The sequence below is a fragment of the Pecten maximus genome, unplaced genomic scaffold (assembly GCF_902652985.1).
Source record: "Pecten maximus unplaced genomic scaffold, xPecMax1.1, whole genome shotgun sequence".
NCBI lineage: Eukaryota > Metazoa > Mollusca > Bivalvia > Pectinida > Pectinidae > Pecten > Pecten maximus.
Window position 1 is genome coordinate 1 of NW_022982564.1, and position 15,846 is coordinate 15,846.

Sequence of the window (15,846 nt, forward strand, 5' to 3'; positions counted from 1 at the left end):
TCTCCTGGAAAGTCAGATTCCTGTTTCTTCATTACATGGGTAGAGTTATATATTAATTCAGAGATCATCTAATGCTTCATTACATGGATAGAGTCAATTATTCAATTAGAGATCATCTATTGGTTCATTACATGTATCTGTTTTAAATTTATCTTATTTAGAGACATACTTGTTCTTTCACTAATCGCTTTCAATTAGAGACTTACTTGTTTCTTGACAAGTCCTAATTTGACGAGGTTTTTGGTGTGGTAGAATATAGTCTTGGGAGGCATATTGAAAAGCTGTAAGCTGAGTGGCCCCACAGACATACAGCCATTGTACCGTGACCTGTCAGACAGACAAAAAGGGCATTACTGCACTAGAACACACATCAAACATATAAAATACAGGTGCCCAACCTCAGTGTGTGTTAACTTCAGTAAAGTTTCAAGCAGAAATAACTGTAGGAGTTGTCCAAACAAGATTCTGTCTAACAAAGTAAAAGTAATCATAGTAAAGGAGGCATAACTGCAATCAAATTTAGGCAGATAAAAAAATCAAAGTACTGAAAGTACTGAAAACACAAACGAAAACAAATTATTTTAACTGCTTTTGTTTAGTGGGGACATGGTCAACTTTGTATGGAACATCACCAATACCTGATTAGGACTAGGACAAAATATTGGCAAGAAAAGAAATTCATATCTACTTTTGATTGCAAGTGCGTCTTGGCAGCTAATTGTCAGAATAGGTACTCAGGTAATCTTATTTGACATCTTCAATGGGTTAATGTATACGTAGTTGTAGATGTAATATGAAGGTCCTAGATTACCTGTAAAATTAATGAGGCCTTTCTTTTCAAACTTTTGAGGATCCCATGCCTATAAGCGCTTCACAAATTATCATTATCATTAGCCATTGAAAAGATATTTATACATTTGATGTAACGCCCCATCTAGCTACCAGCTGTTAGATCAGAGCTCAGGTTAAAAACACTTGTGTGATTGTTTTAGGATTTTATCGTGTGTGTGAGCCCTGGTTTGAATGATGTTATGTCAAGGTTTTGAATGATATTTTGTGGCAGATTGTTCTATCCCTTCAGTACCTTCTGTAAAATAGCGATAACAAACTTCAATTGTCAAAATACAATATGGCTGCCTGTCGACCATGTTGTTTTCCGATTAGTCTCAAAATGCAATATCCATAACTAGGCACCGAGGGGAACCTACATATAAAATTTGAGAAAGATCCCTTCAGCACTTTCTGAGAAATAGCGATAACAAACTTCAATTGTCTAAATCCAAGATGGCTGCCTGTCGGCCATATTGTTTTCCGATTGGTCTCAAAATGCAATATACATAACTAATGTAAGCACCAAGAGGAACCTACATATGAAATTTGAGAAAGATCAATTCAGTGCTTTCTGAGAAATAGCAATAACAAACTTCAATTGTCAAAACCTAAGATGGCTGCCTGTCGGCCATGTTGTTTTCCGATTGGTCTCAAAATGCAATATGCATAACCACCCACCAAGGGGAACCTACATATCAAATTTGAGAAAGATCCCTTCTGCACTTTCTGAGAAATAGCGATAACAAACTTCAATTGTCCAAATCCAAGATGGCTGCCTGTCGGCCATGTTGTTTTCCGATTAGTCTCAAAATGCAATATGCATAACTAGGCACCGAGGGGAACCTACTTATGAAATTTGAAAAAGATCCCGTCAACACTTTCTGAGAAATAGTGATAACAAACTTCAATTGACAAAATCCAAGATGGCTGCCTGTCGGCCTTATTGTTTTCCGATTGGTCTCAAAATGCAATATGCATAACTAATGTTAGCACCAAGAGGAACCTACATATGAAATTTGAGAAAGATCAATTCAGTGCTTTCTGAGAAATAGCAATAACAAACTTCAATTGTCAAAACCTAAGATGGCTGCCTGTCGGCCATATTGTTTTCCGATAAGTCTCAAAATGCAATATGCATAACTAGAAACCAAGAGAAACCTATATATGAAATTTTAGAAGATCCCTTCAGTACTTTGAGAAATAGCGATAACAAGAATTGTTTACGGATGGAGGGACGGACGGACCACGGACGCAGGGCGATTTGAATAGCCCACCATCTGATGATGGTGGGTTAAAAACACCTGGGTCTGATAAACAGACTCTGGAGGCGTAGAATGCGGATGTAGACAGGGCAGGGTATACCATCACAACGGCCACATTAAACTAAGCACTATATTCAAAACTTAGAATTACATGCTCATATCAGCTCAGACTTGAGACAGTTTCTTAATCGCTCATTAGAGTGAACATGATTTTCATATAGCACTCTACGTTATATGTTTACACTCCATACTGTGTAGCTACAAATAATCTATACAACAAAAACACATTCATTCACATGTACAGTTCAAATCAATTTGAAGTGGAATTTTGTTTTTCACCTATGTACATTGCATCAAATATTCTCCGCAATAGTATATGTACCATATACATAACTGTAACTGCACGATACATATATATATGTATGGTATATATATCATGTTAATTAATGTTAGTGAGATGTGAATGTAGCTATATGTATTGATATCATCGATTTCAAAATCAGAGGTTTTTTTTTAATCTGCAGCATCTCTCAGATGAAAATGTAGTTCGAATGCCCAAACTGGATGAACTGTACATGTAGTAGCATTCTTCAAAGTCCATTATGAATGCTTTTCATACAAATGTATTGCTTTCAATTGTTCATGTGTTTAAATTATTAGAACACTGAAGTAATTTTTATTTTCATAAAAATGGAAGTACTGCTTATCTTTAAAACTAAATTGGATATTGATAAGATAAATTTGCCAAAATGTTAAAAATCAAACCTTATTAAGTAGAATCTAAACAGTTGTAAATGGCTAAGCCCACTATTCTTAACAACAAAATTACTCATTTTGATTCTCTGTCTAATATAATCAGGTTACTTGAAGACTTTGTCAGAAAAGTTAACACATATATACATTATTAATAGTTGCTTTAATTAAATTAATCTGAATTTGAACATTAAACCGACTTAACAATTTAAATGAAAAAAATGTGTTTTCACCATTGACCATAATTGATCAGAAGAAAATAATTATTTAACTCAACCTATGATAGAGTATGTAACAGCCATCAAGACAATACTATTATCTTTAGTCATGCCAAGTTATTTCACAATAGGATATATGCACAACACAAACAAGTTTTACACATTTTTGTTGTTTAGAAGAATAATGAACTTAGTTATTTTTGCTGTTCTTCTCAAATAATATGTACTAGTGTTGTAAAGAAAAAAAGATTAAATAATAATAATAAATCTAAGTTAGAATAAATTATTTGCATTGATTTATCAATACTTTACTGTGCATTAGTTTAAAGGTTAATTTAATTCAGAAGCTGAAATGATTTAAGACAGAAAAAACTGCAGATGTAGGAATATAACATTTCCACTGCCTTTAAATATCTCTGGTTAAATTTAGCAATCAGTACATTTCCATGAAAATTGTGTTTTCTAAAGAGTTACTGCCCTTTAACCGTCCCTGAAGCGTTCAAAACTCCACCAAACATAATAAAGGTCTATGTAGATGTACATCGTAGACCCCTTTCTTTTTTATAATATGCTTCGACTGTTATGTAATATTTCAAATGATAATGATAGATCATTTTCTATTTTTTTTAAACCATCACGAATATTAGAAAAAAGGAATCAGTCGCTATAATTAGAGATGAATTTTTCAGTGACGTCTACATCTGCATGCAGACAGCCACGTTAATGCGGTACGCGTTCTGTAAACGAAAAACTTCATGTGCATTACGTAGGATATAATCAATAGATCCGAAGTCAATATTAATATTCACAAGTCCATTTGCCTTTTCGAAACCCTATTCAGTGAGAATTTATTTAACTTTTTATTTGCAAACATGCGTATGGTACTCGACTGCCGTTGTTGTGATATTGTCATGATGAATAGACAACTTTTTTCTTTCGTAAAAAAACATCTATATAATCTAACCATCTGCAGACTACATCAATCACATGCAAGTTAATAGTGAGAAAACGACAGTCAAAGTTGGGTTTGATCACCTACTCTTGCTTTTATTATTGTTTACATTACTGAAAGATGGCGGACAAAATCGGATGCTGGATGAGTGATTTTCAATGTACAAAATAACAACGATATTCCGACGAAACTTTATCAATATTATAACCCATTCAGTAACATGCCACCAAAGAAAAAAAACACATAGATGTCGATGATGAAAATTCAGCGTGATGTTAGTAGATTTTTCTTCCGGGTCACAGGTAAGCAGCAATATGGCGCCAGCGAAAAGTCGATTGTATCATTCCGCGTGAAATCTAATGCGTTCAACGCGGAAAAATATTCTTACGTATCATCGACAGAACATACTTAAATTAAATACTTTGAAAACTATCTATTTGTGAGGTTATGTTGTTTTGTCATATATCTAACGAAACTGCAGTGTTGCATTTGACTCCGTAAGTCACGGGACTATTATTTTTTTGCGATAGAATATGATTGTGAAGTGGCAGTGGAAGTTGTGTCAGAGCGAACGAAAATGCCAAAAAAAAAACCCACATTGTCCTGTCAGCTTCTAAAATACAACAAAACAAAAGGTGATTTTTTTTAATAGCTGAACTTCACTGTATGTCATTTTTTATCGTGAAGTTAAACAAATATTTACTGCATAACATTACGGAGTTACTGTAAAGCAACGTTTAGATTGGCCAACAGCAGTATCCGCCAGAGGGCATCGTAGATTTTGTCAGCTACCCTCAAAAGCGCTGACATAGACTCAAACTTACGTTTGTGTCTACGTTTGTGTTAACAAAACAAAAGGTGATTTTTTTTATAGCTGAACTTTACAATATGTCATTTTTTATCGTGAATATTTACGATATTTACAAATATTTACTGCATAGTATTACGGAGTTACTGTAAAGCAACGGTTAGATTGGCCAAGGCAGTATCCGCCAGAGGGCATCGTAGATTTTGTCAGCTACACCTCAAAAGCGCTGACATAGACTCAAACTAACGTTTGTGTCAAAAACATACACGCACTACTAAATATGTGATGACCACATCAGTGATATTTGGAATTTGAATAAAAACTAGTTTTCTGGACAAAATCCTCAGACAGACAGGCGGTAGAGGAATCTGATTCCAGTATATACAAGCCCCCAACCCCACTAATGCTGTTGTGGGTGTGAATGAAACATATGTGAACACTTCTTACATTCCATGAGAAGTCACCACATGCATGATCTCTCAACATCAATAATTACAGAGCTCCAGCAACAACTACAACTTCGACCAGGATTTCACATATCACTGGTCGGAAAATAATGCTAGAATTATCTGCCAATTCAAACTTAGCCGAGGTTTACCATTTATCAGTTTGATTACACTAGTTACCTGCCAATCCTCTCCAGGATACAGTAGGCGTGGAGCATGTTTGACCAGTTGTGGGAGGGGTCATACAATGGTCCACAGATCGCATTCTCACGAATCTCCTGGGATGCCACAATCACCAGTTTCTCACCCCATCTACAGTATAAATAACAGTACATGAATCACCAAAATCTTAAGACGCCGGAGTTTTTTCCACTTAATTGGAATGCAGCCATTTTGTCTCATTCTGGTAAGCAAATCAGTGAATTGGGAAAGAAAATTTCAGGAGCAGATTGCAGACTTTAGAAATTGGGCTTTAATATGTCAGAAAATAATTTCAGTTGGAGGTGGGACCGCTTATTGGCCAGAAAAAAATCCTCAAAAAAAACCTGAAGATATGCTGTAAATATTTGTTTTAAAAATACTTTTTCAATTTGGAGAAGACTGGCTGTTTACAATAAAAATTATTTTTACAAATGATTATTTCTCTCTGTTCAGATTGACAAATATGTTGAGTATTTGTTAGATGTATCATTGCTCAGATTAACGGAATTAGTTCTAGGATTCTCTATGTTTGATCAAACTTTTTCTGTAACATTCAAAGAGTTAGATATTTGGAAAAAAAACTATTTTACCATGTCTTTATTTAAACATACCATTCATATTTTACCAAGTTTGATTAACAGTCTTTTACTTCTCTTTGAAATAATGATGAATGATTAAGAAACTTCGGAGATTTAAACACGAATTTGTCTCGTGAAAAATACATAATAGTGAGCTGTGTAAAGAGATTATTACACAAAGTTCAGATTTTTTAAAAATTATAACCAGAGGACAAGTTCCCTATGCACTAGCTATAAGGCAAATCAATAGATAATTGTATGATATTTGAATATGTGTACATGTAACTATCTCCCCTATATGTGTCGCTACTTTGGAGACACAACACCCACACTAACATTTGTTTTGCCTCCTCCAATGTTACGGCTGGCCTTTTCCCATCTGCTTTCACCTTGGCAGTCACATTTTTGCGAGTTTCATACGTTGAACATGATCCATAAATGCCATCTTGATTAACGATATCAATGGGATAGAGATCCTCTGGAACTTGTTCCTGTCAACACAGACATACAGGAGTATAACACCACAGTACATACAGGAGTGTAACACCAGACTACATACAGGAGTGTAACACCAGACTACATACAGGAGTGTAACACTACAGTACATACAGGAGTGTAACACCACAGTACATACAGGAGTGTAACACTAGACTACATACAGGAATGTAACACCAGACTACATACAGGAGTGTAACACCAGACTACATACAGGAGTGAAACACCACAGTACATACAGGAGTGTAACACTACAGTACATACAGGAGTGTAACACTAGACTACATACAGGAGTGTAACACCAGACTACATACAGGAGTGTAACACTAGACTACATACCGGAGTGTAACACTAGACTACATACAGGAGTGTAACACCAGACTACATACAGGAGTGTAACACCACAGTACATACAGGAGTGTAACACCACAATACATACAGGAGTGTAACACCAGACTACATACAGGAGTGAAACACCACAGTACATACAGGAGTGTAACACCAGACTACATACAGGAGTGTAACACCACAGTACATACAGCAGTGTAACACCACAGTACATACAGGAGTGTAACACCACAGTACATACAGGAGTGTAACACTAGACTACATACAGGAGTGTAACACCAGACTACATACAGGAGTGTAACACCAGACTACATACAGGAGTGTAACACCAGACTACATACAGGAGTGTAACACCACAGTACATACAGGAGTGTAACACCAGACTACATACAGGAGTGTAACACCACAGTACATACAGGAGTGTAACACCACAGTACATACAGGAGTGTAACACCACAGTACATACAGGAGTGTAACACTAGACTACATACGGGAGTGTAACACCAGACTACATACAGGAGTGTAACACTAGACTACATACAGGAGTGTAACACTAGACTACATACAGGAGTGTAACACTAGACTACATACAGGAGTGTAACACCAGACTACATACAGGAGTGTAACACCAGACTACATACAGGAGTGTAACACTAGACTACATACAGGAGTGTAACACTAGACTACATACAGGAGTGTAACACCAGACTACATACAGGAGTGTAACACCAGACTACATACAGGAGTGTAACACTAGACTACATACAGGAGTGTAACACCACAGTACATACAGGAGTGTAACACCACAGTACATACAGGAGTGTAACACCAGACTACATACAGGAGTGTAACACTAGACTACATACAGGAGTGTAACACCACAGTACATACAGGAGTGTAACACCACAGTACATACAGCAGTGTAACACCACAGTACATACAGGAGTGTAACACTACAGTACATACAGGAGTGTAACACTACAGTACATACAGGAGTGTAACACCACAGTACATACAGGAGTGTAACACCAGACTACATACAGGAGTGTAACACCACAGTACATACAGGAGTGTAACACCAGACTACATACAGGAGTGTAACACCACAGTACATACAGGAGTGTAACACTACAGTACATACAGGAGTGTAACACCACAGTACATACAGGAGTGTAACACCAGACTACATACAGGAGTGTAACACCACAGTACATACAGGAGTGTAACACTACAGTACATACAGGAGTGTAACACCACAGTACATACAGGAGTGTAACACTACAGTACATACAGGAGTGTAACACTACAGTACATACAGGAGTGTAACACCAGACTACATACAGGAGTGTAACACCACAGTACATACAGGAGTGTAACACCACAGTACATACAGGAGTGTAACACCAGACTACATACAGGAGTGTAACACTACAGTACATACAGGAGTGTAACACTAGACTACATACAGGAGTGTAACACCAGACTACATACAGGAGTGTAACACCAGACTACATACAGGAGTGTAACACCACAGTACATACAGGAGTGTAACACCAGACTACATACAGGAGTGTAACACCACAGTACATACAGGAGTGTAACACCACAGTACATACAGGAGTGTAACACTACAGTACATACAGGAGTGTAACACTACAGTACATACAGGAGTGTAACACTACAGTACATACAGGAGTGTAACACCAGACTACATACAGGAGTGTAACACCACAGTACATACAGGAGTGTAACACCACAGTACATACAGCAGTGTAACACCACAGTACATACAGGAGTGTAACACTAGACTACATACAGGAGTGTAACACCAGACTACATACAGGAGTGTAACACCACAGTACATACAGGAGTGTAACACTAGACTACATACGGGAGTGTAACACCAGACTACATACAGGAGTGTAACACTAGACTACATACAGGAGTGTAACACCAGACTACATACAGGAGTGTAACACCAGACTACATACAGGAGTGTAACACTAGACTACATACAGGAGTGTAACACCACAGTACATACAGGAGTGTAACACTACAGTACATACAGGAGTGTAACACTAGACTACATACAGGAGTGTAACACCACAGTACATACAGGAGTGTAACACTAGAGTACATACAGGAGTGTAACACTAGACTACATACAGGAGTGTAACACCAGACTACATACAGGAGTGTAACACTAGACTACATACCGGAGTGTAACACTAGACTACATACAGGAGTGTAACACCAGACTACATACAGGAGTGTAACACTACAGTACATACAGGAGTGTAACACTAGACTACATACAGGAGTGTAACACTAGACTACATACAGGAGTGTAACACCAGACTACATACAGGAGTGTAACACTAGACTACATACAGGAGTGTAACACCAGACTACATACAGGAGTGTAACACCAGACTACATACAGGAGTGTAACACCAGACTACATACAGGAGTGTAACACCACAGTACATACAGGAGTGTAACACTAGACTACATACAGGAGTGTAACACCAGACTACATACAGGAGTGTAACACTAGACTACATACAGCAGTGTAACACCAGACTACATACAGGAGTGTAACACCAGACTACATACAGGAGTGTAACACTACAGTACATACAGGAGTGTAACACCACAGTACATACAGGAGTGTAACACTAGACTACATACAGGAGTGTAACACCAGACTACATACAGGAGTGTAACACCAGACTACATACAGCAGTGTAACACCACAGTACATACAGGAGTGTAACACCAGACTACATACAGGAGTGTAACACTAGACTACATACAGGAGTGTAACACCACAGTACATACAGGAGTGTAACACCAGACTACATACAGGAGTGTAACACTAGACTACATACAGGAATGTAACACTAGACTACATACAGGAGTGTAACACTACAGTACATACAGGAGTGTAACACCACAGTACATACAGGAGTGTAACACTAGACTACATACAGGAGTGTAACACCAGACTACATACAGGAGTGTAACACTAGACTACATACAGCAGTGTAACACCAGACTACATACAGGAGTGTAACACCAGACTACATACAGGAGTGTAACACCAGACTACATACAGGAGTGTAACACCATAGTACTGTACAATGAAAATATGCCTAATTAGAATTTAAATGTTGCAGCAAACATGTTTTTATTATTCTTAAATATTGTTAAAATGTTCACAACTACTCAAGGTAATGATCACATTCACAACTACTCAAGGTAATGATCACATTCACAACTACTAACCGTATAATGATCACATTCACAACTACTAACCATAATGATCACATTCACAACTACTAACCGTAATGATCACATTCACAACTACTAACCGTATAATGATCACATTCACAACTACTAACCATAATGATCACATTCACAACTACTAACCGTAATGATCACATTCACAACTACTCAAGGTAATGATCACATTCACAACTACTAACCATAATGATCACATTCACAACTACTAACCATAATGATCACATTCACAACTACTAACCGTAATGATCACATTCACAACTACTAACCGTAATGATCACATTCACAACTACTAACCGTAATGATCACATTCACAACTACTAACCGTAATGATCACATTCACAACTACTCAAGGTAATGATCTTGTTCACTAAGTTTAATAAAATTCATAGTATTAAGCTCAGGACAAACTTCCTTCTATAGCCTAACAGGTAGACATATGCACTATAAATGAACTAAACTTTCTTATGACATGTTTAATATATATGATAACAAGTGTTCAGGATATTATTAACCAACAGAAAAGAGATGTTATATTATTAATAACTTTGTCAAACACTACAATTACCAGTTCTATCAGTCGTCCTGAATCTGGGTCGAAGGACTCCAAACTATTATAAATGACCAGTGGAGGTCGTGGTATTGGGATCTCATAGTACTCCAGGCCTTGTAGGGTCACAAGGCATCGCCACAGGTAAACTTTTGACTTGTCAGTCAATTTGATGGAAAAGTTCTGTCTCCCGGATAGCCGCACCCACAGAGACTCTATGCTTATACCTGAAAATCACCACAACATATTGTCAAATAGAATTTTCATTGCACAACTCTAAAATGAAAATACAAAAAGTGTGATTAAAAATCATGTTATGTTTTAACAATTGAATTCACAGTATATTGTAAAGTGTGACCAGGAAACAGTAAGTACAATTTGAACCATAAGATGTTTTTTTAATTAACTTTGAAATGTGAAAAGTTTACGAACAGTGCACTGCGCACATGTACAGCAGACGGCCATGGACAAGGCATGATGCATTTGGCTATATGTCATCCTAACCCTTCAGGTCAGATAACCTATTAATACTGTAATTACAGGGATCCCCTTATATCGCGAAAATTTTCCCCGCATGTATTATTTTTATATTAATTTGAGTATACTCCCATGCATATAGTTTACTTATCGAAATCGCCAAATTAACCATCCACGAAAAATAACCACGTTTACAGTAACAACTTCCCATAAATAATCACTTACTTACCAAAGTTCCATACAAGATATAGAGAGGGCTAGAACACAATATACTTCCTTTGGGCTGCAATTAAAGCTTTATCTGCTCTAGATTTGAAAGATAAAAAGCCAGGGACTGGGAGGGCTGAATCTAGGTACACTGTATGGGCCATTTTCTCTTCGTTTATATACATACATAAGACTTTGAAATTCCTTTCAGCCATTAAGAATTTTTATGCACATACGACCCATGGTCTGTCCTTCCATACCCCTGGCAGATCAACTTTTGTAGGGTACTATATAGCATACAAGATACAACAAACTTTATTTTCTGTTGACACATGCAACATTTTAACATGAAGCTCGAAAGAGCATGTATTTCAACAAACAATATTAATTAAAGCAGACATACAAGCAAGAACATTAATATATTAAGCACCAGTTTGGGTAGTTATCAATCACAGATATAGATCTAACTTAGATCACAGATTTATGGATTCAAGAACAAAAAGTTTGCAACTTAATTCTGTATAGAAATATACCTCTTTTCTCGATTTAATTGTTCCGACACAATTACTCTGTGCTGTAGATACAGCGTCTTTAAAATTAGCAAAATAATTTACATTTGAACCAGTCACAGTAGAACCCCATCAATCTATATAACTTATATTATAATATTAGTAATGCTGCCCATACCATCTAAGCCTTCCAAAGCAATTTCCTCTCTAATCGCTCCTAAAAAATCTGTGTCCATTTTGCTCAATTCAAATTATCTGAAAAAAAAACAAAGTTTAAAAAGTAAATACATGTATCTTTTTGAATGGTGTTGTGTACTAAACTCTGAAAATAATGTGAAAATTACTTCTGAATGCATCAATGTTCACCCGTCACGATTTCTTATCTGTGCTATATAGCGTATAGTCCGCGGTCCGTAGAAAGGTTCGAATACAATGGATAGTCGAACTCTCCGAAGTAATTTAACCTGTTATGCTTATATATATATATATCACCTCATTGTCTTCTCCCCTTGTAGGTATATGTGGACGGCAATTACCAAAAAAACGTAAATATCTCCCCTCTGACAGTTTCAGCATGGCAATGTTTTCATGCATGGCGCCATTTTGTTCATTTCGATAACCCTCTCATGTGTTGGTACAATAGATACAAAAATCACGAAATGTTCCGGGTTAGTATTTATCGCGCGAAAACTGGGAAATGTTCAGAAAGTAAACGTCGTATTGTTAAATCCATTGCTACCATATTTTATTTCTAGGAAATATAATCACTTAGTTAAGGGATTGGAGGCTGTCTATATCTGCTAGTAACGGTCTAAATGTCGAATAAATATTCCGTGGACACTGATTTACTTTCTGTAGTAATTCTAAATGATTTTCAGTGTAAATTTCGAGGTTCTCTTTATCATTTAAAATTTGTTTTAACATTTCACAATATCTAATTCTTGTGCCCTTGATTACAGGTCAGTGTCATTAATTTGAACAAACTTAGTAGCCATTCACCTCAGCATGCTACATTGTATATGGCCCGATAGTGGGTGTCTGAGCCCCTTCGTTACAGAGAAGTCAGTGATACCGGCCTGATAACAGTCGGATGACCGACACCGCACCACCCGTCATGCCCTTGGTGCAGGTAATGTTAAAAACCTACATTGTATCTGGCTTCTTTTTTTTTATGTTCAAATTTGGTCTACAGCATTAATTGTTGAGGGTGAATTTCGAATCAGTAATTGGTTTTCAAGTCTGGTAAGACATCTAGCTGTATTATCAATAGTTGCAATAACTTTGTCCGATCCCCCTGTTTTTCAGTAAAACATGTTTGAATTACTTAACAAATGCATGATTTCAAATGATGTTCAAAACTATATTTTTTCCAAACAAATGAAATACAGGTACAGCAACACAGGTGTTTACTCAATGAAACAGGTGTAAAAATTTAAAAAAAATATGTATTAAAATGATGTAACTGTTAAGGTTTCACATTTCATCCAATGACTACAACCAAACATCTCCCACACCCAACCAATGATACATTCAATGTCTGTGACTAAAGCCAAACATCCCCTACACTCATCCCTAGCTACAGATAGCCATACACGCCAGAGTATCTGCCTTAGGGGTGGGTATCCCTAGTTACAGATAACCATGTATACGTCAGAGTATCCGACTAAGGACTGTGTATCCCTAACTACAGATAACCATGTACGTCGGGGTATCCGACTAAGTGCTTGGTATCCCTAGCTACAGATAACCATGTACGTCAGAGTATCCGACTAAGGACTGGGTATCACTAGATACAGATAACCATACACGTCAGAGTATCAGACTAAGGGCTGGGTATCCCTAACTACAGATAACCATGTACGTCAGAGTATCCGACTAAGTGCTTGGTATCCCTAGCTACAGATAACCATGTACGTCAGAGTATCCGACTAAGGACTGGGTATCCCTAACTACATATAACCATGTACGTCAGAGTATCCGATTAAGGACTGGGTATCCCTAGCTACAGATAACCATGTACGTCAGAGTATCCGACTAAGGACTGGATATCCCTAGCTACAGATAACCATGTACGTCAGAGTATCCGACTAAGGACTGGGTATCCCTATATATACAGATAACCATGTACGTCAGAGTATCCGACAAAGTCTGGGTATCCCTATATATACAGATAACCATGTACGTCAGAGTATCCGACTAAGTGCTTGGTATCCCTAGCTACAGATAACCATGTACGTCAGAGTATCCGACTAAGGACTGGGTATCCCTAGATACAGATAACCATACACGTCAGAGTATCCGACTAAGTGCTTGGTATCCCTAACTACAGACAACCATGTACGTCAGGGTATCCGACTAAGTGCTGGGTATCCCTAGATACAGATAGCCATGTACGTCAGAGTATCCGACTAAGGACTGGGTATCCCTAGCTACAGATAACCATATACGTCAGTGTATCCGACTAAGGACTGGGTATCCCTAGCTACAGATAACCATGTACGTCAGAGTATCCGACTAAGGGCTGGGTATCCCTAGCTACAGATAACCATGTACGTCAGAGTATCCGACTAAGGGCTGGGTATCCCTAGCTACAGATAACCATGTACGTCAGAGTATCCAACTAAGGGCTGGGTATCCCTAGCTACAGATAACCATGCACGTCAGAGTATCCGATTAAGGGCTTGGTATCCTTAGTAACAGATAACCATACACGTCAGAGTATCCGGCTATAAGGGCTGGGTATCCCTAGTTACAGATAACTATGCACGTCAGAGTATCCAACTAAGTGCTGGGTATCCCTAACTACAGATAACCATGTACGTCAGAGTATCCGACTAAGGACTGGGTATCCCTAGCTACAGATAACCCATGTACGTCAGAGTATCCGACTATAAGTGCTGGGTATCCCTAACTACAGATAACATGTACGTCAGAGTATCCGACTAAGGGCTTGGTATCCCTAACTACAGATAACCATGTACGTCAGAGTATCCGACTAAGGACTGGGTATCCTAGTTACAGATAACCATGTACGTCAGAGTATCCGACTATAAGGGCTGGGTATCCCTAACTACAGATAACCATGCACGTCAGAGTATCCGACTAAGGACTGGATATCCCTAGATCTACAGATAGCCATGTACGTCAGAGTATCGGACTAAGGGCTGGGTATCCCTAGCTACAGATAACCATGTACGTCATAGTATCCGACTAAGGGCTGGGTATCCTTAGTCTACAGATAACCATGTACGTCAGAGTATCCGACTATAAGTGCTGGGTTATCCCCTAGCTACAGATAACCATGTACGTCAGAGTATCCGACTAAGGACTGGGTATCCCTACTACAGATAACCATGTACGTCAGAGTATATGACTAAGTGCTTGGGTATCCCTAACTACAGATAACCATGTACGTCAGAGTATCCGACTAAGGACTGGGTATCCCTAGCTACAGATAACCATGTAAGTCAGAGTATCCGACTAAGGACTGGGTATCCCTAGTACAGATAACCATGTACGTCAGAGTATCCGACTAAGGGCTGGGTATCCCTAGATACAGATAACCATGTACGTCAGAGTATCCGACTAAGGGCTGGGTATCCCTAGCTACAGATAACCATGTACGTCAGAGTATCCGACTATAAGGGCTGGGTATCCCTAGCTACAGATAACCATGTACGTCATAGTATCCGACTAAGGGCTGGGTATCCCTAACTACAGATAACCATGTACGTCATAGTATCCGACTAAGGGCTGGGTATCCCTAGAGTACAGATTAACCATGTACGTCAGAGTTATCCGACTATAAGGGACTGGGTATCCCTAGTTACAGATAACCATGTACGTCAGATGTATCCGACTAAGGGCTGGGTATCCCTAGCTACGAACATCCAGTCAATTTTTGATAG

The 15,846-nt window shown here is 38.0% G+C and overlaps 1 protein-coding gene across 1 annotated transcript; it reads right to left on the reverse strand.

Moving 5' to 3' along the window:
• Positions 1 to 206: 206 nt before the first annotated feature.
• On the reverse strand, positions 207 to 12,544 carry LOC117320561 (general transcription factor 3C polypeptide 1-like; the record flags this gene model as incomplete). Its single annotated transcript, XM_033875126.1, has 6 exons — positions 12,431 to 12,544; positions 12,117 to 12,193; positions 10,764 to 10,972; positions 6,386 to 6,540; positions 5,451 to 5,582; positions 207 to 327 (listed from the first exon to the last, which is right to left on the reverse strand). Coding segments are annotated over exons 2-6 (675 nt in total), but the record flags the coding sequence as incomplete, so codon positions are not given.
• Between the last annotated feature and the right edge of the window lie 3,302 nt (positions 12,545 to 15,846).